Source organism: Electrona antarctica (genome assembly GCF_951216825.1).
Source record: "Electrona antarctica genome assembly, chromosome: 22".
Lineage (NCBI taxonomy): Eukaryota > Metazoa > Chordata > Actinopteri > Myctophiformes > Myctophidae > Electrona > Electrona antarctica.
Genome location: NC_136805.1, coordinates 17895306 through 17921199, shown reverse-complemented (window position 1 = coordinate 17921199; position 25894 = coordinate 17895306). Strand labels below are relative to the sequence as shown.

Sequence of the window (25894 nt, the reverse complement as noted above, 5' to 3'; positions counted from 1 at the left end):
TCTCAGTTCAAACCACTTTGGGATAGAGGCTAATGCGCATGCATAAAGTGAGTGCCAAATCGAGTGACAACGTTGAGAGTTTGACATAGTTTAACGTCGTTTAATGCAATCAGATTTTCAGATTTGGATGTATATGTGATTGTCTTGGCCAGAAAGTTATTGTTTGCCCTATAGTAACGTTAACTTCCAGGTTATATGATGATGATGTCACGCATAGTCGCATACCCTCTGTAGTTTGTACGGGGCTGCTAGTGGGGCTTTTAGGCTCATATGTTTTGTTTTTCTTTTATTCGCAGACTCATGGGTGTGTCTGGGTCATGTCTGTGTCTTCCTTCCTTTTCATTAGGAATGGATGTTTTCTCTCTCTCTCTCTCTCTCTCTCTCTCAGGATGTTGGGATAAGTACCGTTCATCAGCAGGCAGACATGCTGTCATTAGATGGGAAACCCCAAGTTTTGGCTGGGCTGACGTGTTCAACCCAGAGCTGCAGATTATGAGATTACAACATACAAGGTCTTGTTGAAAACCCTGTGTTATCGGGACAAACATGTCTTAGTCATCATGACTCTCATGGGTTCTCATAAGTTCTCATGACTCTCATGGGTTCTCATGAGTTCTCATGCAGTTCTTTTTTTTTATGCATTCAAACATCACAAGCAAGTCAAGGGTTTTGGTCCAGGTTTCTTTTTCTTTTAAAGGGGTCATTCATTGAACTGAAAAGTGGATACTAATTCCACAATATTGCAAGAAATACCGCTCATTCCATCTCAAAGAAAACCTTGCTATTTGCTCTTTTAAATTCGCTAATATTCCATAATGTATTTTCCACGGTGGATGCCAACAGTCGTCTTGTTATATTAAGAGCATGTTTCAGCTTTTTGGGGGGGAATATCTTATTTTGGAGCGCAGCTCTTCAAATGCGCAATTTATGTTTGGAGTGCTCACGTGTTTGCCAAACTCTTGTATAACCCACGACTCCACTACAGCCCCCATGGCAGCCAGCTGTTGCTCCGGTAGCTCCTGAAGGAAGGGAACCACCTTCATTGCCGGTTACAGTGGAAGATTGATTTGTCCACAGGCCAAAATGTGGGTGGGTGGGAGCGTTAAGTGTTGATGGGCCGGCACACGTCTGCTCAGAGACAGGCTGGGAGCTGCTGTTTAGCACTAAGCAGCCTTTACAAAGCGGCAGAAAATCCCCCTTAATGCAGAGCCCAGATGCTGGATGGAGGTCCGTGTCTCACAGGGGTAAAAAAAAAGATAGAAACAGGGTGGAGGTCGAGTGGAGCAACACATCTTTAATACCTTCACTATAGTTGTTCTACTAACATGGGGCCAATTTCTGAAAAGGTTATTGATGTTCTTTTTTTTTAATACATGGTCTGAGTGTGAGTTGAAGTTTTAGTTTAGAAACCAGGCAGGCAGTATAGCGTCATTTGTATCATGTCGTCAGTAGAATAGAATGCCACCAGAGTAAAATCCTGTAGCGGCAGCGGTGGCCGAACGGATTGCGGAGCGGTCTTGATACCAGAAGGTCGCCAGTTCGAATCAGCGGTCCGACACGTTAAAATTACCACCGCTGAAGTGCCCTTGAACAAGGCATTGAACCACTACGATGAAATGTTCTATGAGCAGGGCCTGGCTGGAAACAAGTTCTTGAGCTTAGCCCAGATACCCTGGGTAAATATAGTAATCATTTCATTTCATTTCTGTGTGGGAATAAAAAAAAGGATCTTTCTATGCAGAGAGCTTTTAATATTCGTACGTTACCTCTGTGACAGCTGCTGAGTTAACCAAAGGTGTCATGTTATGTGGTGCACGGCGCCACGGTGATAATCACATAATCATTACAGTAAGTACATGTACTGTAATCTGAAGAAACTCTTGCACTTGAGGTTTAAATGAAGTGCCAGGTTTTTCTTTGTCAGAGCTCTTTCTGTAAATCATGTTAAAACATGTGATATTCTTCCAAAACGTCTCTTAGTTTGGCCAGCCATGCAAGTCTGTTTATGCTATCCTATCATCACATTGACAGCTTTTATGACTCCACTGAAAGGTTTTGCTCTGGGACTTTAATATATTAAAGGAATGATCTGGAATCCGGGTTGGTTAGTCAAAGAAAGGACAGTCAATTATATGTTTATTGATATCTGCCTCAAATATTTAGAGAAAGAATCAAACAAACGTGAACGATTGATTGCAGACTTCTGTGAAAGCTGCTGCTGTATGAGAATGACAACACCATATGCTAAGGAGACAGGATGCCCCAGAGTGAGATATGTATTACTGTCAGTCTCAATAAGTTAATAACCCCAGAGATAAAAGTGGAGCGGTCACAGATTAACTCTCTGCCATTTTAGCATTCTTGGGATGATCCCTACTCGTTCGGACAGTTCTCATGACAATCCATCCAGGCTGCATGTGTTAACCTCCACTGAGTAGATTTAAATACAGTGCTATCACATGTTGTTCACACTCACATCCACACAGGTGTATTCTTCATCCATGGAACTTTGGTCCAGAACAGAAGATTGATAAATCTTATTCAACCTGCACAAAAAAAAAAAGAAAGTTGACAGTTATAGTACAGTGGATAAGGAGGTACAGCGATAGTTTGTTCGATTTCTGTGAGCAAATGTCTTTCAAATGTCTTTCAAATGTCTTTCAAATGTCTTTCAAATGTCTTCCAGTGCAAGACACTGAAAAGTGCACTTGATGAGCAAGTTGGTGCCTTGCAGTGTGGCCTCCACCATCTCTGTATGGGTGAATGTAAATGCAGACTAGTAGGTCTGCCCTGCAGCTTCACTTAAGCCAGAATTATACTTATACTAAAATCTACAATTTCGTAACGTGCCAGTGACATGTTGTTAACTTACACCTCACGCAACAAGGTTAAGTACAGTACATCAAGCCTTTTATGGGAATCCCTGCACATCATACATAATAGACTGTGACTCACATTTGGGTTGTTGTTACCGTGAAATTGGGACATGCTATGATTTGAGTGTTTATTTAGTGTGACACTTTGGTGCGTCTGGTCAAGAGGGTGGGATGCTGGAAGGGCTTGTTTGTCAGCCAGGTTGTGTAAGGAGAGCGGGGGGGGGCTTCTTATATTCTCAAGCTTAATTTTGACCACACTTTATTTTTTTGTTTGGCAAGAGAAAGTCATAAATCGTCGGCTCCCCTCCCTAGTTAACCACCGACAGAATAACCATAAAGACCCACCCAAACAAGATTGGAGACGGCGGTCGTGCTCGGCTTCGCTCTGTAATTCACATCTGAGGGGAGTGTGCATGAGTGTGTGCGCGTGGGTGTATGTATGCATTTGTGTGTGTGTGTACCCTAGTATGTGTGGTATTCGGGTCCCTCAGGTATTTTGAAGGGGGGCGGGTTTACTCGGAAATGTGTGGTTTATGTCACAACTCGAAGGCCCTCACTACGAACTAGGCTGGTGTAATGACACAATACTAAAGTGAACTACACTGTGTGTGTGTGTGTGTGTGTGTGTGTGTGTGTGTGTGTGTGTGTGTGTGTGTGTGTGTGTGTGTGTGTGTGTGTGTGTGTGTGTGTGTGTGTGTGTGTGTGTTTATATCAAGGTAGTAAAAGGTGGGACCTCTCTCTCTCACTCTCTGGCAGTGAAGGGAAGTGTCTCGGTTTCCTTGGATGTTTTTCCCAACAGGACCCCTCCCTAGAGCTGCTGCTGGGAAACGAGAGAGAGAGAAACACAGAAGATGGGAGCAAAAGAGAGGGAGACAGAGTGACAGTGTAATAGACATTTTTAGAATGCTTATCTATCTACTTGTATTTGGACCTTTCTGCCCGAACTACTGCCCCAGGAGGCCTGGGGGGGTGGGGCCTAATATGCTACCGTAAATGTCTGTTTCTCTGCTAAAATAGTCTTGAAGAAACACAATGTTTATTTTCCATAATAACAGGACAGAGATAGATGGAGAGAGAGAGCGAAAGAGAGGGAGACAGAGAGTGACAAGAAGACGTAGATGGACACAGAGAGGTTGTTGGAGGGGAGGAGAAGCAAAGCGAAGGGAAAGGAAAGCAGAGAGAGGTTGTTGGAGGGGAGGAGAAGCAAAGCGAAGGGAAAGCAGAGCAATATGAGATGGAGGGAGTTGATTATAAAGCTCAGAATGCATCGCATTTTCAGCTTGTAGTTTTTGAATAGTTCAAATAGCCGATCTACAAGCTCACAACGTGTTGATGTAGATCGGCTAGTTGAACAATTGTAATATGTTTTTAAAAATAGTGAAAAAGGAGTTTAGGGATAAGGGGTTTAGATGTCACTGATGAAAATAGGGCCCTAAGGGCTCCATTTTCATCACCGCTACCTTATCCCAAAACCTCTTACTTTTACTATTTTTCAAAACATTTTTGAATAGTTCAACTAGCCAATCTACATCGACACGTTGTGAGCTTGTAGACTGGCCATTTTAACTATTCAAAAATGTTTTGCAAGTTTAGGGATAAGGGGTTTAGCGGTGACGAAAATGGAGCCCATAATCTACCAGCACACTCACGCTGCTAACCTTTAAAGGATCACACTGGTGGTCTGGTGTGTTCAATCTGTTGACAATTTAGGCATTTGGGCAGACGCACTTAATCCAGAGTGATTTACATTAAGCTGACAATGACTCAAGTATTATTACATTTTCCAAAACATGGCATGGTTTGAGTTTTGGAAGCCACTGGATTCCCTTCATTTCAGTGCGTTAAAATCAACTTGCAGAGACTTGTAACTTGTTTTTTGTTAGGTAATCCAACACTCTTAATATCATTGTGCAGTTTCTTTTGTCAAAGTAATCCCTGGAGAAAAGATACATTCCCAAATGAAATTCAAATTACCATGATTTATAAACTGTGGCATTGAAGAAAATGTGAACAAATCACAAAGAAGACGAGGTCTAATTACGGCATGGCACCCGTGTTGATCTTGGTTGTCATGTCATTAGTCTATGACGTCAGTCATCTATGATGTATGGCCCCATATTTGGGCAAGGTATCGGCTCAATTCGAGCACCATTCATTCATGTTCATTTTTATTTTTTTATAATTTTTATCCCACGATTTTGCAACCCATTTTTTTTCACCCAGAGTCAATTATCTAATGTAATCCTGGACTGACCTCATGCTTCCTTATATGCATGAGGAGTCCAAGCTGCTTCTTTTTACATGACAGGGGAGAGTTTCCCCGTCCGGACGTAGCGCGTCGAAGGAACACGTTATTCCTTTCCCCTCCATTTAGTTACTTTGTTGGCCTGCTGGTAGGAATTAGCCTGGTGAAACCACTCCCCCTGCTGGACAACATTTGCATTCTGCCAGCAGGGAGAGTCTGGGAACTCTCAGGCAGAGATGATGTACTCCGGTCCAATTCTGGCCGGAGCGATATGCGGCTGTATGAGGCCGCTAGAGGCGGGATCAACGCGAGACATATGACATATTGAAGCGCTGCCACAGCGCAAATGTAAACACAACCTAACAAGACTACAACTCAAAATTATTATGGAGATATCAAATGTTTGTCCCGCTGCTTCCGTGTTCATCGTTTCTGCTTGAGAGAACTGGTGAACTCAATACTGCCGCAATCTGGCGAAGTCAGGTTAGGTAGGAATAGGAAGCACAAGAAATTCATATTAAAATCAGATCATTAAATTCAGATCATTCCAGAGGTTTGCGAGATTAGCCTTGGATACACACACACACACACACACACACACACACACACACACACACACACACACACACACACACACACACACACACACACACACAATTTGCTGAGCCTTAAAAAAATAAAGCCATCAATGGAAATATAGTCAATGGTTGTGTGACATAATGGCCGAAGCTTTGAATAGACAATGACATTACAGTACAGTACAGTATTGACACCAGAATGATCCTGCATTGTGCAGTATTTCTTTAGTCTCGCTTTGGCTGCAGTCCGTTGGGTGTGTGTTTTAATGTTTTTGAAAGACAAGGACTCGGGGCAAAGTGCAGCGGGGGAGTGTGGTTGCTGCGTTTGGTATCATAATTCCCTTATTTATTGCTTTGTTGCTCGGCTGATACAGGCAATAAGCTACTCCAACCTGCTTGCGGATACGTACCTTGTTTATCAGTAGGGGCCACGTATCGCACAGTGCAGCTCTAAACTTCCTTCCACTCCCCACTAATCTGTTCTTTCTCAAGCTATAGTCCTGGCTCTAGTACGGTATATGTAGTGGGCCAGTTCTCAGTGAGTCTCCCTGCATGACCGGAGCAGCAATATGTTTTAATCAGTCCAAGTCCTACTACATTGAACGTGAAAAGAAAAATCTCATTAGTGTCCGCCTGGTCTGAAACAAGTCTATGAAGCTCTTCGCTAATCTGCGAGGAGCGTTCCCTGCAGACTGATACATTGTGGCCTGTAAATGCTCTCTAATCTCATCCTAACCGTGTTGTCATTGGAAATCCTCCCAAATGAGAGCAGAGCAGATGGAAGAGAAAGGCCAGAGTGTCAGTGAGGCACTTCAGCTGATAGTTCCCCCCCCCCCCCCCCCCCCCCCCTCTCACTCTCTCTCTCTCTCACACACACACGCACGCGCGCGTGCACACACACGATCACACACGATCGATTTGGTTTATTTGGAGCCATTTGGTCCTCAATACTCTTGAGCAGATGATGGAGTAGGAGATGAATCATGGCTCCTATTTATAAAAGGGTTTGGGAAAACACCGGACAGCTCTGGGACCTCTCTGTTTACACACTGTATTGTTCCAAATGGCATGGCTTTCGCAAAGAGTCAAAGATTATGTTGAACCGTCTGGGTTTATGACGATACTTTGGGTCTAATTCTGTTCTGTGTTTGGTGTTCCTGAACGGAATGCAAAAACCATGACCACAATGATAAAATGACACTCCCCAAGTGACTCTAAACTCTAAATATTGCCCCAACCCCTCCCCAGACAGACTCAGTTAAAGAGAGACGAAAGTGATTTTGCATTGAAGTCTACTGTCTTTCAGGGCTGGTAGAGATAACAGCCAATATATATAATAAGATAATTATACAAGTAAGACGCGTAAACGCGGGAAGCGAAGGAACTGTTGTGGCAGTCTGACACACACACACACACACACACACACACACACACACACACACACACACACACACACACACACACACACACACACACACACACACACACACACACACACACACACACACACACACACACACACACACACACACACACAAATACCTAAGCCCTCTGGTGGCGGGAGGGTGGTGTTACAGTGTGACACACACACAGACAGACAGACAGACAAGCTAGGCCGGCTTCTATAGTAATTGATCACTTTGTTCGCAATCACTTTGTTCGCAATTACTTTGTTCGCAATCACTTTGTTCGCAAATACTGTCTGTAAGAACAACAACAAGAGGGTCACTTCGTTTGAACTATCTGGAAGCAATGTAACTTAACAGATTTTAACAGATTGGTCAAACCATATCACGATATGATATGATATGATATGATATGATAAGCTTGTGCCATGAAGATCATATCCAAATCTCCATCCCACTCATGCCCTTTATAAGTTTGCAGCTTTCTGTGTGTAACAGTGTCTGTGTGGCAGTGGCTATGCTCAGTTTGATCATTAATCCCATATCTTGGGGGGTGTAACCATGCCGATGGCTGCCTGGAACCATGCCGATGGCTGGAACCATGGAACCATGGGATATATATGTTAATAAACAGCTTACATTGAAGTGAACAACGGGTGTCGTTATTCGGTGCATATATATATATATATGCTAATGGTCAATTCCTGTGTTCAAATTCAGATCAATTGCTCCAGCCACCGAGGAGAACGGGGCAGGATAGACAGGTTTGAGGACAGCTTTTGAGGACAGGCTTTGAGGATGGGTTTTGTGGACAGATCTTTGGTTAGTTATTTGTCCGATAATATTAATAATTCTAATAATAATAATAACGTAATACACTTTATTTGTATAGCACCTTTCAAAACTACAACATGCTTTATACAAGAAGCTAATATTAAAAATCACACTCGTGTGAAGTGAGGGGCGCTCTTATCATCATACATCACATTCCGTGCTCAGCCAATCAAATCATTTCCGTGGTACAAACACACAAAGCTGGCCATAGGAGGGGCTAGCGCCCCTCATAAACAATGCGGACATTACAATTAGGAGGAACAAGCGGTAAAAGTGAGTTTTAAGCAGATATTTAAAACGGGGGACAGATTGATCTACATGGCCAGAGCATTCCTGCGCTTTGGAATACAGTGGTGGAAAAAGTACTCGCATGTTTTACGTAAATGTTTTACATGTTTTACATGTAAATATAGAAATACTATGTTACAAGTAAAAGTACGGAACTCAAAATTTACTTGAGTAAAAGTACAAAAGTATTGGCATCTAAAGTAAAAGTACTCATTATGCAGAATGCCACATTTCAAGTTTTCAAATTAATTTTCACAAGCTCAGAACGCATCGCGCATTGTGAGCTCGTAGATTGGCTATTTTCAAATGGCCGAAATTTACATTTATGAAGTCGTTAATGTAAGTTTTGTAAACATGATTGTAAAAGTATTGGAAATTTGAATTGGAAGTACAAATGCCTCAACATTGTACTTAAGTACATGTTTGCACATAGGGGGAGAGTAGATTAGAGATGCAGGAGGAAGGAGCTAGACCTGACCTGGTCTTGTACCAGTATAGGTGAAAATAAGTTAAATCTGGAAACTATGGAAAGGCAAGTGTGTGAGAGTTGCAGTAGTCCATTCTTTAGTCAGATCAGAGATCGTCAAGAACTCTAAACTGCATCTCCCTGGCCAGCCAGGGCACCTGATGGAAGGGAAAGGAACTGGTTGAAAAAGTGTTCCTTCCACATGCTATACCTATACGTCCAACTGAGAAAATAGAAGGAAGCTTGATGTCAGTCCGTTGCTCTCCTGAGGTTGGCAGAGGGAGTGTAGCGCCCAGGATTTAGGATTACATTAGATATAATTGACACTGGGTGAAAACAATTGGTTACAAAAGTCACGGGATAAAAAAAAAGAGAGATCGTCAAGAACGGTTACATTTTTACAATATTTCTTAGATGATAAAATGAGATTTGAATGACCTTCTTAACATGCTGTTCGAGGCTGGAAAATCCTGCACAGCACTCTTCTGTGCAGGATTCCAATCCAGGATGTAGCAGCTATGCGGTATAAAGCGCTAAGTTATTGAGCCACCAGATTGCTCAGTGCTTTTGAATTGGCTCAGGTTGTTGCATGGCAGTCATGCTGGCCAGTCTCCTTGTGGGTTTGGGCGTGGATAAAGACTCGCCCAGAGAGGAAACTATATTCCTTGTCTGCATGCATGAATGATAAATGTTACCTTTAAAGACCAACAAATGTCAGGCAAGTGCACCTCAGAAGGTCAGCCTGGTCAGCGTTAAGTTGAAACTGAAAGATATTTTGTAATGCTATTCCAGGTTTATTGGACATTATGGAGTGGAGAAGTTCGATGAGAAATGGGAAAGAGGGAACTTCGGACAGGGAGTGAAATCCATTCACAGCTGAGCGGTACCAGAACAAATAGCTGAGCGGTACCAGAACAAATATGCAGAGGGCAATTTGAGCAGATTCGTTTGGTTTCCAGGCTACGTTGAAATAGCCTGGAAACAAAAAAAACCTGGTGTCCGTATTTTGGTTATGTCATTGTAATCTAACATTTTCAAAAGAAAGAGATACAAATATACGCTACCGGGTGGCTCACCAGGTAAAGTGAATTATATCAAGGCGTGGTCCTTGCCGCTCCAGCCAGCTCGGGGACCCTTTGCTTCCATTTCCTGCCTGTCCACTATCACAGAGCTACTGTTTTAGCTATTTCTGAAGTTGTTAAGAGAACAGGTATAACTAGAGAAAGTGTTCCTTAGGTCCTGTAGGTCAGCGACAGGTCAGGTAGGTTAATTTGGAATTCAGTCATTATAGTGGTGAATGGAATCTGTTGAAGTTAAGGGATTGAAGTTATTGCACAGACATGAACACTTTAGATGCCAATCTCTTAGCCAATCTGTAGCAGTGATATCCTAAAAAGTGTTTTGCCTACCCTAAATCCTGGTGGCGCTATAAAAAGGCGGGTGTGAAAAATGCCTTCGGCAGAGGTTTTTCTTTGGCCTCTAGGGAGTGTGCGTTCCAAGTTTCATGCTGATCGGTCCAGTGCAAATTGGCCTGTAATGGTGCCATCATGATGCTGATTTGATGCTTCGGCCCGAAACGTTATAAAGTAAAGATATGTCTGGGAGAAGAAATTGGCGTGCATCATTTTTTATTCTTGGCATTTCTTCCTTAACCTAGTGGGAATGTGTGCAAAGTTATCCTTTTAACAACCATTGTAATCAGTTAAAAAATTGCTGTTAAATAAAGTAATCAATCAATCAATCAATCAATCATTCAACCTGGTGGTTAGTGTAGATGTTCGTACTCCATGTTACTGTAGTTAAAGCCCTATTAGGAAATGTTATTACTGGGATGCAACAGGATGTTTCTGGGTGGTCTCCAATACCAACCACCCAACCTGCTGTCCCTCGTGTTCCTTACTTATTCAGTCACTTTCCATGCCTCTTCCCATGTCGGATGGCAGCCTTCTAACCTACCCCTACCCCCATACATAATAAACTGTGATCCCAGGGTCAGATACGGCCCACCATTCACCCGTAGAGCATTGTCAACATTCCCTCAGAAGCTTCTGTGCACGTGGGCAGCTCGCCGTGTCGACCCATGCAGGGTGAGAGAAGGATGGCAGAGCTCAGACAAAGACCCCCGATTGACATCGGGACAATGGAGCGGGCACACAGCAGCCTTTCTGACTGTGACACGGAAAGGGGAGGGGGGGTAACAATGGTCCTTTCTCTAACACCAGGGCAGGGTTAAGTGCTGGCGTTGCCTGCCAGCCAGCCAGTGCCACTGAGAAAAGGGATGGTATTAGCAGCAGACCTGACTTACGTGTATGCAAAATTATTTGTTGTTAGTATGACACATGGTTACTACTACATGATACTTGGCTCCCTCTTTTTTTTGAAGGTGCGCCAGCCCCTCCCAACGCCTGGCTTTCACTCGTGACGTCATGTAGCAGCCAAGTCTCTCTACTTTTAATGTTTACTTTAAGCAGGCCCCACCGTTTAAAGCATACCCCCGTCATATGACAGCCACAGTGGGCTGCCTCTCACTTCACACAAGTGTGATTTTTATTTAATTTTTTTGTCTACACTCTGTAGATTTGGCAAGTGTTTGCTTATTTTTTTGTCGATTGTTCGTCTATTACTGTATGACATCTCTCTAGGGTTCATGTGGTAAAGAACTGGATTAAAAGTTAAAAGCAAGTTAATCCACATTGTTGATGAAGTGCTTTGTAAAAGGATCAGGACTGGAAATGAAGGATTTGGAACACTAGCCCAGGGTATTTTTCTTAATAATTACATCTTCATCAGTCTCTGTTTATTTCTGGCTAGCAAGAATAGACCATAATGGTGACAGTAGACTATGGGCCCTATTTTAGTCAGTGCCTTTACCCTTATCCCTAAACTTAATTACCTTTTTTTTACTATTTTGAAAAATATTTAAAAATTGTTCAATGAGCCGATCGACATCGACACGACACGTGAGCTTGTAGATTGGCTATTTGAACTATTAAAAAAAAAAATCAAAATAGTAAATAAGGCAAAGAGGTTTAGGGATGAGGACGAAAATTGGACCCGTGATGTCTATTCACGGCTTTGGTCTTAATATCGTACATAAATAGACCATTTTCACATTCATTGCTTTATGTTTTTCTATATACTTTATTTCAGATAGGCCAGTGTAAAGGGCTCATTGTTGACTGAACTTGCTCAGTCACTAGCCAGTAGCCACCCTGACTATATACTTTTAAAATCAACTCTGCACTTTAAAATGCAGCAAAAACACAAATGTATTTTCATCGCGAATCGAAATGAATGGACACAGAATGACCAGAGAATGCCTTGAAAAATGATTGACGGTCTGAAGTGACTCGGCTAAACGTGCCATCCAGACAGCATGCCTGTAATGTCCTTTAAAGATACCAGCCATCAGACGAGCGTAACCTCCATCTAGCACTGTTCAAACCGTGCAGCTTGCCAAGGTACCTACCTACCCACTTTCAACATGCTGTGCTCATTCATATGCCACCCTGGGTGTGTGTGTGTGTGTGTGTGTGTGTGAGCGCCCTGTGTGGCAGCGAGTCAGCGACTGGTGCCCAGCAGAGCGTGGCATCACGACATATGAGTACTCACTGAGATGTGAGTGTCCGCTCATCCTCGCCTTTCTCCAGTTTGTTGTGTGAGTCACTCAACAAACTGCAGACAAGGATGAGCTGCCATGTGTGGATCGTTTAGTAGCTGATTTGCATGGTTAATGGCTGTGGCGATGACCTGCACACACTCCCCCTCAGTTGGATATTAATACAGTTGACATGACCTTGCCCTTCCACTCCCTCCCTGCGTGCGTGCGTGCGTGCGTGCGTGCGTGCGTGCGTGCGTGTGCATGTGACGACCAGTGACTTTATTTTACATTATTCAATCTTCATGCTGTGTAGGTGAACCCAACACCAGATAAGAGGACATTGTGTTATGTTTAATGATTTAGTTCTGAGCTAAGTAACTCTGGTTTCTCTGCTTCCCGGTGTGTCTGCTATAATCCAACATATCATTACATAGCGACTTGATGTACTAGTTTATTATTCAGATCATATTTAATTACAGGCGCGAACCCACACCCGCTTTGTATACACCATAGAAATGATCTTAAGGGAGAGAGATCATGGTGCGGATTAGGGAGGATTAGAGGGATTAAAGAGGTCATGGCACACATTTATCGACAGTCTAGGTTTTCAGGGCGGAAAGATGCCGATGGCGCTGTTGTTTCACATTCAGAACTCATCTTAATGTCTCCTCTTTTGTCTGTTATGTTCTGCTTAAGGTTTTCTCAACCTTCGCCGAGACCCTGTGTGCAGAGACCCGCTTTATTTGCATTGCGTCAGCATAGGGGAGCATAGAGGACTGTAGTACTGTCTTTCCAGATTTGCACTTGATCCAGCAGCACCTCACAAACCTCTCATTGTAGGACTTCTGTACTGTGGGTTTATTTTTAGTGGCAACTGTCTCCTCCTGACAGCAGGCCTTTGGAGGAACACTGGACGTCTGCCACTCGGGTCCTTTTTCCACCGGGGTTGAACCGGTTCCGTTCTTTTTCACCCTAAAAGTTAGTTCGAAACTGGAACCAAAAAATACCCTGAATTTGGAACCAAAGTGGGCATGCCACTAATCAGGTTGGAAGATGCAGATGTGATATAAACCATCATAAAGAATAAACAACGGAACCAGTTCTAGAACCAAAGTTCTTTCGGTGGAAAAGGGCCTTCAGGGGCCCATTCTATGCACTATGCAGTGGACGTACATGTCTGTTATATCTGATATTATTTGATATTACACACAGAAATTGGTCGGCCCAGTTTAATATCTTGTCAACCAGTTCAGCACGATATATACTGTGTCGTGCAACGAAAAGTGAAAATAGCTGAACTATGTCACAACACATCCCCAAAATAAGGGACGCCAGGTTGAAAGTGGTTAAGTAACGCTTCCTTTTTTGTGGCAGTGCTGATTTCAAGCTAATCTCAAATAATTTATATTGGGACCTATTGATATGAACCCTTTTTTGGGGGGAATATAATGATATGCATGTGAACAGCCTAGGTTTGTTGGGCAGCAGCAGAGGTTGTGGTTGCAGTGGTGAAGAAAAGACCCATTCTTCTGTGCTGGTCCTCACTGAACGGAAGGAAGGAAGGCAGGGCAGCCCAGGGTCAGAGAGAGAGAGAGAGAGAGAGAAACACAGAATAGACACGTGGCCTGGGCCGGCTTACCGGTCCAGTCACCTTGGCTGGTAATCCAGCATGACAGTGTGTCGCGGGTTCGAGTCCCGATCCCAATGAACTTTGCTGTGTGTCTTCCCCCCATCTCTCTCGCCGTTTCCTGTCTACCTACTGTACAACTATCAATAAAGGCAAAAAGCCCCCCAAGAAATATATATATAAAATTAAGAATAGAGACACGTGAAATATAAAGAGAGACCAGACTGACAGATATGTGAGGGTCAAGAGACGTTAGGTGAGGTCTATAGTAGAGACGCACATACCTGCAAACATCCCGAGTATAAATGTAATTCTGAGAGTGGAAAAACTGGACCTGTAAGTTTGGTACGTTGTCACTGATAACCTTCCTGGGGTCAAGCAGCACTGATAGACTGATTGACCTGCACGCACGCACGCACGCACGCACGCACGCACGCACGCACGCACGCACGCACGCACGCACGCACGCACGCACGCACACAAACACACCAAAGAGATGCAACTGAAAGCCATCAGTGTTCACGCGGACCAACTTGTCCCCTTCCTGGGTCGTGATAGTGAAGCATTGTTGAATTGAGTGAGGTTTTGAAGTAGGATGTAGCCCAGAATGCCTCACAGCTTGCAGGGCCCAGGCTTGGTGACCCACTGCTTTGTTTACTGTGATGATAAACCTGTCACATAGAGAGAGTCGAGAGCTCACACTCACACTGATGAATTGTAGACCAATATATGCAGACATGTCGTGTACCAACCTGAACAAACAGGCAGTGTGGATTAGATGTCCTATTTTGTGGTACAGTGTTTATATAGCTGGTCATTTAATGCAAGCAGAGGTTATAAAAAATGATAGCGGAAACATGATTTTTCCTGGTACGCATAAACAGGCTATATTTTCTGTTTTTTGGAACAATCTTCTAGATTTTTTTTGGAGCTTCCCGTCTCATTCAGTGTTCCAAAGTGACCTGTTGAATGCTGCTTTTGTGACTTGTAAGACAATGATGGGGCTTTGTTTGTAAAAGCAAAAACACTATCACCTTGAAGGCCTCACAGCCACGAATAATGTTACTAGTAGTTACTTTGTACATTTTGATTACTATTTCGAAACAAACAGTAACCACTTCAGCCCTATATACATTTCGGCCATTTGAAAATAGCCGCTCTACAAGCTCACAATGCGTGGCGATGCGACACATTGTGAGCTTGTAGATCGGCTATTTTCAAAAGATTTTTTATACATTTGAAATCTTATAAATGAGACATTCTGCACAATGAGTACTTTTGCTTTTGGTATATACATTCTGCCGCCAATACTTTTTGCACTTTTTTTACTCAAGGACATTTTTAATTCCAGACGTTTACTTGTAATGGAGTATTTCTACTTTGCAGTATTTATACATTTACTTAAGTAAAACATTTGAGTACCTTTTCCCACCACCGATCATTCACCACCAGCGCGTTGTTTTATTTGTTGCGTCCTCCAGGTTCGAGAAGGGTAGGATCTACTCGTACATCGGGGAGGTGGTGGTGTCCGTCAACCCGTACCGTGCCATGAACATCTACGGGCGTGACACCATCGAACAGTACAAGGGCCGGGAGCTGTACGAGAGGCCGCCGCACCTGTTTGCCATCGCCGACGCCGCCTACAAAGCCATGAAGAGACGAAACAAAGACACCTGCATTGTCATCTCAGGTAACATATGGGGCAACAGGGGAAGGGAAGCCCCCCTCCCCCTCCTACTGCGGCTGGGTCAAAATAGGTCCCCTGTGTAGTGAATTCCTTCCGACTTGTAACCGTTACGTGTAAAAAGTTTGATTCTAAGCGAGTTTAATGTATTTTGTTTTATCGTGTTTTTGTTTAATTCGAATTAAAATGTTCGTACAGAGCTTTGCTCACAGCCTAATGTTTTCATTTTTTTAGGGCCCCTCCTATATTCATTTAGATTTTGTCTTACACAAACATTAAATTCCCATTGACAATGAATGGAGAATTTACGTCATATGTAGACGAGCAGATCGGCTATTTTCGTCCTACACAAAGATTAAATTCCCATTGACAATGAATGGATGATGTACTATGATAAGAGCGCCCCTCACTTCACACGGGTGTGATTTTTATTAATTTAATTTAGGGCCGGGACTTTAACGCGTTAATTGAGATTAATTAACTACAGAAAAATTAACGCGTTAAAAAAATTAACGCATTTAATCGCACCTTTTTTTTCCACCGCGGAACGTTTCTCACTGGGTGCGTTTCTAGTAGTACTGAATAGGCTGCGGCACGCGAGCAGCAGCAGCAGCAGCAGCAGTTGTTCACTAGGCTACAGCTCCGTCAGAAAGCCCAAACCCAAATGAATTGAATGAAGAAGCCGCTTATATCGCTTTTGCTCCATGGATGGACATTTAGATGTAAAAGCTATCGGATGGACGCGTGGATAGCGGCATGGCTGTGTGCAATGTCAGAAGGAAAGGATCCATTTATGAGCAACGTTAGCTTCTATGCTAGGCTTGCTAGCTGCTTCAGTTTAACATGTCTCACAGACCACCGGAGACGCGGTGATTTCACCACAGCACGAAGCTGTCAAGCTGTCCTCGGTGCGAAACATACTGAAGTAGCAAGCGTGGGTCAGCCCCAACCTCATGTGAAATGTTACCCCCATAATAAAGTTGTTCTCATGCCCCGCCATGTAAAGCACATTTGAGTATTCATATACACACTGAAGACACTATATAGGCACTTGCTGCTCTTGTTTATCTGTTGGGATAAAAAAGTTGTATTGCTTAAAGGGGAATACCACTCATTTTCAACATTTTTCTATGGAGTTGTGTGCACTGGAAATAATAAAGTCCCCCCATTATGTGTTGCCTATAGAACTGGAGGTCTGAAAAAAACAGTAACATTATGAAGTACATTTTTGTGATGTCACTGAGATGTACTTCATAATGTTACTGATTTTTTTCAGACCTCCAGTTCTAGGCAACACAGAATGGGGGGGACTTTATTATATCCACAACAACTCTAAGGTATATTAATGACAGTAAAATGTTGAAAATGAGTGGAATCCCGTAGTCACTATTCACTGGAATACCAAAAAAACATTTAAAAAAAAAGGTTTCTCACTGTTCTCGGGTTGAATATTGATATGCGATTAAAATGCGATTAATCGAGATTAATTAACTACAAAGCCTCTGATTAATTAGATTAATTTTTTTAATCGAGTCCCAGCTCTAATTTAATTACATTTTTCAAACACAAGGCAGCAAAGAAAATTCACAACGAGCTCTCCGATCAGGTATCAGTTTAGCCAACCTTGTACATTTTTCCCATTTTCTTCAAAAACTCACACCCATGTGAAGTGAGGAGCGCTCTTATCATCATACATCATCTCATTCTCAACCAATCCTCACACCCAATCACGCCGGCCAATCACAATTTGCGTCTTCACTTTTGTCTTCAATGTTTGTGTTTACACACTTTTCTCTTCAATGTTTGTATTTACACAAACACCCAAAGCTGGGCATAGGAGGGGCTAGCGCCCCTCAAACATACCAAAGAACACAAACAATACAAACAAAACGTACATTTATTTTCCACCCTACAGCCTTTCCCTCCCACTGTCTGGAGTGCTCTCTGGAGCTATAGACACGGTCAAGTACATGCTATTTTTGGTGGACAGATTTGTTGGGGGAAAAAATCTATAGGACCCCCATTCAGATGAAAATAACTGAAGCAGTTTTGCCTCCTCTGTGTCGCTCTCTCTCTCCCTCCTCTAAGAAAACACTGGAAGTGGCCACAAGCTGTGTGACAGCATGGAGCAACTATGTGGTTGATGAAGCACCACTTAGTGGATAGAAGGGGAACTGACCTCCCCAGATCACTGGTGGCTGGCAGAAATGCTGACCAGGACATAACTATACAGTCACAATATTCAGCTAAATTCACCCAGGGGGAAAGAATAGACTGTCAGGTATATATTATGGGTTTATATTGGTCTCCAAGTGACTCAAATGACCAGTCACTTGGAGACCAAAACCAAAACTGTTACTTTTCAACAAGTGGAAAAAATGAACCTGTGTTCCAATGGATCCAATGTAATATATAATTTAGTCACAAGCTCTTGTTAATACTTTACATTGGTTATATATTTGGTTATAATTATATTTATGAAGTTCGGTTGACCACCTATTTGATCCCTACTAGGCCAAGATGGCAGATTAGAGCCACAAGCATTACTGGATGCAGTGTATGTGTTACAGTATATGTTTTGTGTTTATACAGAAATGGAGTGGATAACACTCTATGTTCTCTTATTGCAGGAGAAAGTGGGGCAGGGAAGACTGAAGCCAGCAAGTACATCATGCAATACATCGCTGCTATCACCAATCCTAATCAGAGGGCTGAAGTTGAAAGGTGAGACACTCTTATCGGTGTTAGAACATGGACACAGTTGATTCTACACACACAGGAGAGGGTTTCGGTCAGGAGGACTGAATAAGTTAAGTCAATAAGGAGGCGTGAATAAGGTGGCGCGTGTGTGTGTGTGTGTGTGTGTGTGTGTGTGTGTGTGTGTGTGTGTGTGTGTGTGTGTGTGTGTGTGTGTGTGTGTGTGTGTGTGTGTGTGTGTGTGTGTGTGTGAGATTTGATGTCTTCAAGACATTTGATATCTTCACACTCACAGGTGGAGCAATATAACAATGTGTGTATTGTTGTATTGCTATACAACCATGTGTGTATTGCTATGTGTGAGAGAGAAAGCGAGAAGAAAATGTTACAAAAAGCAACAGAAAATAAAAAGTGCCACAGAAACACAGTGTAGAATCCACAGTGCAGGGCAGAGATTCATTGACATTTTAGTCCCTTTAAAAAGGTCCAAATTGCTGGTGTTCTTCCTGCGGTGATCCACCACACCCGTAGTTCACGTAGTTCAACAGAACCAAGGGCGTGGATGACTCATCATCACAGTGCTGTAGACGGGAAGCCTTTGGGACTGATTATTCCTCAAGTTCTAAAGTTTTGTAGGTTGCTATAGATAGCTTATCATGTCAGGCTAAAGATGAATAGAATCCTAAGCCATGAACTAACATTGCCAATAGGCTCTGTGCATAACTGTATTAGTCGGCAACATATTTGAGCCAGAAACACGTGAAGGTGCTGGCCATGTACTGAATGTTTTTGGTGCAGATGTGCTGCCGAGCCAACCAAACGAAGCTGCGGGTAAAAGAACCGGAACAGGAAACCCTATACCACCTTCTAGAAATGAATCCTGGGACTATACAGTTATGCTCTGCTACAGAGCTGACAATGAGGTTATATCTGCCCTTCTTCTCTGGAATCCTGCCTCAAAAAAGCAGACCAGAGGTAGAAAACTGTCGTTCCCTGATGTCATCGCTAGGGACACATGCAGGAACTGGGGATGGCAATGAAGGGCCGGAAAGTCTGGCGTGGCATTGTGAAATCCATGATCTCGACCGCCGTCGAAAAATTATGATGAATGATGACAGTTATGCATAGAGCCTGTTGAAAGCACTTCTCAGTTCATTCATTCTTCATTCTTCAGATGGCGTTAATAGTCAACCAGACATTATTGAAACTAATAATGGACTGGGTGTGTTCCTGTTAAAAACCCCTGCATGGTAATGAATACTGACTGGGGGCGTGTGATTAAATAAATATTTAATGAACATGTCATGAACTGTATATACAACGACGACAGAAATATGGCATTGGTGAAAGTGGAATGTACACAGTAAAATCCTCAGTTTGAATTGAACTCTGAGCGTGTATGTATGGGTCCATTTTGTTTACACTCAGAGTTACAAATGGATAAATGAACACTGAGAAATGTACTGTGAAGCTGTGTTGATGCATTGAAAATGTCTGCAGATTTACAGATAAAATATGGCCATATTGGAACAGCCTGCCACTGTCGCCTTCCACTATTGCTTTGAAGACACAAATGATGTCTCAAACAGCAGGATTGGATATATTAGCCCATTTTGGGCGGGAACCCGTTTTGGGGTTAGCTATTGAAAAATAGCAGATCTACAAGCTCATAGCGCGCCACCGAGTGGCGCGCTACGAGCTTGTAGGTCTGTTATTTTTGAAAAATCGAAGAACGACTGACATAGAAACATAGCTTTTTCAGAAAACTGTCAGGATGTAGAAGACATTTTTAGAATCTGATCTCAGGTCAAAATAGGTTAGGCGAGGATGTAATAGTATCATGGTTCTTCTAATATCGGGAGTGAAAATCAGGTGCGTCTTTACGTGATATGAAGGACTTGTTGTCACTGAAGGGAATGTTTGGTGTGCATGTAAAAAATAAAATATATCAAATGCAAGCATGCTGTTACCTTGTCATGGATATTATTGTTTTTATTCAAAAATATTTTGGAATATTAATAATAATAATGAATTTTATTTGTATCGCACTTTTCATTCACAGGGAATCTCAGAGTGCTACATGGTTAAAACATTATAATCAATCACAGGTTAAAACAGGGTTATCAAAAATAAAAAGAATCAAGTGCAAAAACGACAACAATTTAACACGAGAACGCCTTCCGAAACAGGAGCGTTTTCAGGCCTGTTTTAAAAGAGTCAATAGTCTGCGGCACTCTCAAGTCCATGGGGAGGCTGTTCACTCAAGCATGTCATACTCTATTGACTAAATTGGCATGGTAGTGGCATGGTAGTGGTAAAATCTTTGCCTAAGAGATTTGATGTAGAGAGAAAGGGGAGGGGACCAAGTATAGACCCCTGTGGGACCCTGGTCATTGAAGTATAAGGGGGTTTAAATGCTGACAGGATAGGCGGTCCTGTTCTAGTACCCAGCCTCACAGGGTTAGAGCACATACAGTACAGTATATTCTGCACATGTCTACTAATTACCTGATCTGACGAGTTGATTTAACCTTTTTTTAATGTACTTTTTCTTTGTACGTAGCGTCTGTGGCCTGTTTAACAGGGATGTTTTAAAGCATGCTTTGCCGTCAACGGCAATATCAAACAATATTATACAGCTCCCTACAGACCACAGTAAAGATTTCAGTCGTGTATGTGCGTGTGTGTGTGTGTGTGCCTTCAAGTGTGTATAAAAGGCTTTGATCTTGATGCCCAACTTCAGACAACTCTATCCTGCTGTGCTCTGGAATTCAGCTTTTTTTGAGTGGTGCAAACTGCAAACCACTCCAACAACTGGCTTTGTTAGTACCCGTGTGTGTTTGTGCCTGTACGGGTGAGCATGGTTGCTATGGTTAGTATGTGACGTCACTGACATCACCGACATCACGTCAGATGTCGTGTTATGTAGTTGCACCACTCAGTTCACACGGGTGTGATTTTTTTAAGTGAGAGTCAAAGATGGGAGTAACACAACGAGTTTGTTAAAGCCAATCAGTCAGTCAGTCAGTCAATCAATCAATCAATCAACCAATAAACCAATCAATCAATATAGCACTTTTATGTGCAACTCAATGCACATCACCAAAAAAAAAAAAAAGAGAGAAAAAATCACTCCTGTGTGAAGTGAGCGGTGAACTGTAGTGTGTGGGGGTCCGGTGAGCTTTCCCATGTCCGAAACGGTCGGAAATGACAGAGTTACCGTGTGGGGGTCCCCGGGGGAGTCCGGGGCAATTCCATTTAGTGATTTACAAACCAATAGAGGGATGTCAAAATCGATTCTGTAACTAACAGGCAACCAACGCAAGGACTTTAAAATGGGTGTAACATGTGCTGTGCTCTCTTGTCGGAGATATGTTGAAGGGGGGGCTACAGTTGAACAGTTTAACTTGCAGTAAATCTCAGCTTCTTCCCTGTGTGTCTAATATATTGTTTATTGCTGGTGTGGTCTAGGTATCACTAGCACTGCACATCTAAGGCTTCGCTCTCTGTTAATGGGCACCAGGGGAGCTGTTAGTACCAGCAGCATGAACAGGAATCCCCCTGGTCACTGTGAAAAACATGTTGCTGAAAGCCAGCTGGGTCAGATAAGCCTTTTATCTAGACAGAACTGTACACATAATGGAGGATTGAGTCAGCAGGCTTGTGTTTTGTGTGTGGTACTTACAGTAGTGTTAAGTGCTGATTTTATTTCTTCGTGCTACATTTTTCATTGCCTGATTCCATAAAGGTCCATATTCAAATAAACAGAGCACTTGACATTTCAGACTGCACCATTATATTTAGCCTTTACTGTCATCCCTCTTTCATCAGAGAGAAACAATATTGTTAAATGGACCAGAAGTGACAGACCCCTGACCACCATGCAAGCCGGCTTTTAAAATGCAAGCCGGATTTTAAAATAATTAAAAAATAAATAAATAAAAATACATTTTTCGAAAACGGAAAAAGTAGCCTACCGTATATGCCCACAACGCAGGGCTACGTGTTATAAGATTGTACATTGGCTACTTTTGCTATTCATTGTAAGACATAGTTTTATATTATTATTAACCTTGTGGACACTGAAGTGCAGTGAAGCCATATACAAGTGACAATTTTACTTGATCTTGAGACTGCACAGATATAGAGACAAGTAAATGGTAAATGGTGCCTTTATATAGCGCCTTTATCCAAGGCGCTTTACATAGATTGTGCATTACATTCACCCATTCACACACACACACACATTCACACACCGATGGTGGCGGAATCCATGCAAGGCACCAACCAGCACATCAGGAGCAATTAGGGGTTCAGTGTCTTGCTCATGGACACTTCGACACTAACTCTGGGGGAGCCCGGGTTCGAACCGGCAACCTTGCGGTTACCATCCAGCCACACTACCCCTGATCCACCGCCGACAAGGTGATCAATGTCCACTGCACCATGTCCTGGTTCAGGGTTAGGGAGAGAAGGGGTACACAGGGAGAGAAGTGTCCCTGAACCGTTCAGGGACACTTCTCTCCCTGTGTACCTCCTACCCCGCGGTACCCCTCACCCCGCGGTACCCCTCACCCCGCGGTACCCTTCACCCCGCGGTACCCGTCACCCCGCGTTACCCCTCACCCCACGGTACCCTTCACCCCGCGGTACCCTTCACCCCGCGGTACCCCTCACCCCGCGTTACCCCTCACCCCACGGTACCCTTCACCCCGCGGTACCCCTCACCCCGCAGTACCCCTCACCCCACGGTACCCCCTCACCCCGCGGTACCCCTCACCCCACGGTACCCCTCACCCCACGGTACCCTTCACCCCACGGTACCCCTCACCCCGCGGTACCCTTCACCCCACGGTACCCCTCACCCCACGGTACCCCTCACCCCACGGTACCCCTCACCCCACGGTACCCCTCACCCCACGGTACCCCTCACCTCACGGTACCCTTCACCCCACGGTACCCTTCACCCCACGGTACCCCTCACCCCACGGTACCTCTCACCCCACGGTACCCTTCACCCCACGGTACCCCTCACCCCACGGTACCCCTCACCCCACGGTACCCCTCACCCCACGGTACCCTTCACCCCACGGTACCCCTCACCCCACGGTACCCCTCACCCCGCGGTACCCCCCACCCCACGGTACCCCTCACCCCGCGGTACCCTTCACCCCACGGTACCCTTCACCCCACGGTACCCCTCACCCCACGGTACCCCTCACCCTGCGGTACCCCTCACCCTGCGGTACCCCTCACCCTGCGGTACCCTTCACCCCATCGTATTTACCCCTTGATGTTCTTCCCCCCCCCTCAGAGTGAAGAACATGCTGCTCAAATCCAACTGTGTTCTGGAGGCCTTCGGCAACGCCAAAACCAACCGCAACGACAACTCCAGCCGCTTCGGCAAGTACATGGATATCAACTTTGACTTCAAGGGAGACCCGATCGGTGGCCACATCAGCAACTACCTGCTGGAGAAGGTAGGGGGCGCCAGACACCCAGTGGTGGAAAAAGTACTCAAATGTTTTACTTGAGTAAAAGTACTGTACCAATACTACAATGTAGAACTTGAGTAAAAGTACAAAAGTATTGGCATCAAAATATACTTAATGTACTAAAAGCAAAGTTCAAAATGTATACAAATCTTTGGAAAATAGCAGATCTACAAGCCTTGTATACAAGGCTTGTAGATGTATATATGGCTGATGTGGGTAATGTTTGTGGGTAATTTGTAGTAATCTACAAAGTAACTAGTAACACAAGTTTTTAAATTAATCTAGTGGAGTATAGTAAAAGTAGAAGTAAAAGTATTGGATATTGGAACTACTACAGTACTTAAGTAAATGTACTTGGTTACTTTCCACCACTGCCAAACACCTAGCTGCCCTCATGAGCTATGCCTGTTTGCATTTTCAATTGAGTGCTATAGCGCCACCCTTTGGCGTATCATACCATATTTCCAAGTTTCGTGAAAACCGACTGCACGGTTAAGCCAGAACTGCTATTTTTGGCAGAAGAAGGAGAAGAAGAACAAAACAGACAAATACATTTTAGGACCATAGGCCCTTTGGGCTTGGCCCAGGTTTTGTTTTGATGATTTCCGAGTGCGGAGGAGGCAGAAATTGGAATTTGGCTAATGACACTACTAGTGGCAGGGTACAACATTAGTGCAGAGGCATTTCCAACCCATTATTATGTCCTGATTGTTGATTTGCTTGTTTTTTTCCTAGGGTGTTTTGAGTTTGTCATGAACATATACTTATGTTATACTAAAAGTATAACACCTGATCATGTGACTGCTTCTTCCACATGTGCAGTCTAGGGTCATTTGCCAGCAGGAGGGGGAGAGAAGTTTTCACTCATTTTACCAGGTGAGTGTGTGTGTGCGTGCGTGCGTGCGTGTGTGCGTGCGTGCACGCTGTGTTTTGTTTTGTACGTTTAGTAATTAAGTCATACTAATAAAGTAATGCTTGTGTGGTTGGTTGGTTCTCCCCAGTTGCTGAGAGGAGGTCCTGAGTCCCTCCTACGTTCTCTGCACATCAAGAAGGACCCAACGGTCTACAACTACATCAAAGTAGGAGGTCAGATCAAGGTAGGCTGTAGTAGGTACACACATGGCAAACAGGACATTCAGCCTATGTTGTCTATATGTTTTTTCCATGTTGCCACGATGAGGCTATGCTATGTTGTTGACTTTAACCCGTTTTGGTGTTTTAAGCATTATGTTATACTTTAGCTATTGAAAAAATAGCAGATCTACAAGCTCATAGCGCGGCACCGAGTGCCGCGCTACGAGCTTGTAGGTCTGCTATTTTTTTTAAATCGCAAACATGTGGTGCAAATCTTTGAATATATATTCTTTCACAGTGAACGTTTTTAACTCAAATCTTTGCTTCTGTCGGGGTCCCTGGAACAACATATTTTCAGATGGGGGTCGGCGGCCAATTACATATTTTTTTGGGGTTCCTTCTTCCTTGACATGTTTGAGAACGACATAGAAACAAGGGTTTTTCCGAAAACTGAAAAATGTAGAAGACATTTGTAGAATCGTTCCCAGGTCAAAATGCGTTAACCCATTTGGCTATCACAGTGCTCATAACATCATGACTCAGTATAAATGCTTTGATGTTGATTACTGTAATGGAACTCTGGTCCATTACAGGTGGGAAATCACACATATGCCACTCAGTTAAAGGGAATCCCCCCCCATGGTTAATGGTCATATTAAGCTTCTGGACCACCGGCAGGGCTAGTCTGCTACATTCACCCCCTTTAGTCCTCTCTCCATCGGGAAACCAGATCCCCGATGGGCCCCATGTGTTACCATCTGGATTTGAACCTGGGTAACCTGCATGTGAAACCAAGCAACTTAATTCCACTTACATTGGAAGAATGTGGTGGGCACGCTCTGTGCACAACAATGCTGACTGCTGAATTGTACGAGGTGGTGGGGGGCGTGTGCATTGTGCACATGGGGTGATCACTGCCTGCCTCCTGTGAATCTTTTTTTTTTTTTTTTTGCATTTTCATTTGGGTTTGTCTGACTGTATGTTGTGTCTCAGGGTGGAATTTTGAGGATACATACAAGGCAG

General features: G+C 43.6%; 1 protein-coding gene across 1 annotated transcript in view; it reads left to right on the top strand.

The window, feature by feature from the left end:
* The window catches only part of myo1d (myosin 1D), a 140290-nt gene that overhangs the window by 11929 nt on the left and 102467 nt on the right, over positions 1-25894 (top strand). The window contains exons 2-6 of the mRNA XM_079492911.1: positions 15403-15611; positions 18236-18329; positions 23617-23782; positions 24620-24673; positions 24799-24894. Of these exons, the coding sequence (XP_079349037.1) occupies positions 15403-15611; positions 18236-18329; positions 23617-23782; positions 24620-24673; positions 24799-24894 (619 nt within the window). The remainder of the gene's footprint in view (positions 1-15402; positions 15612-18235; positions 18330-23616; positions 23783-24619; positions 24674-24798; positions 24895-25894) is intronic.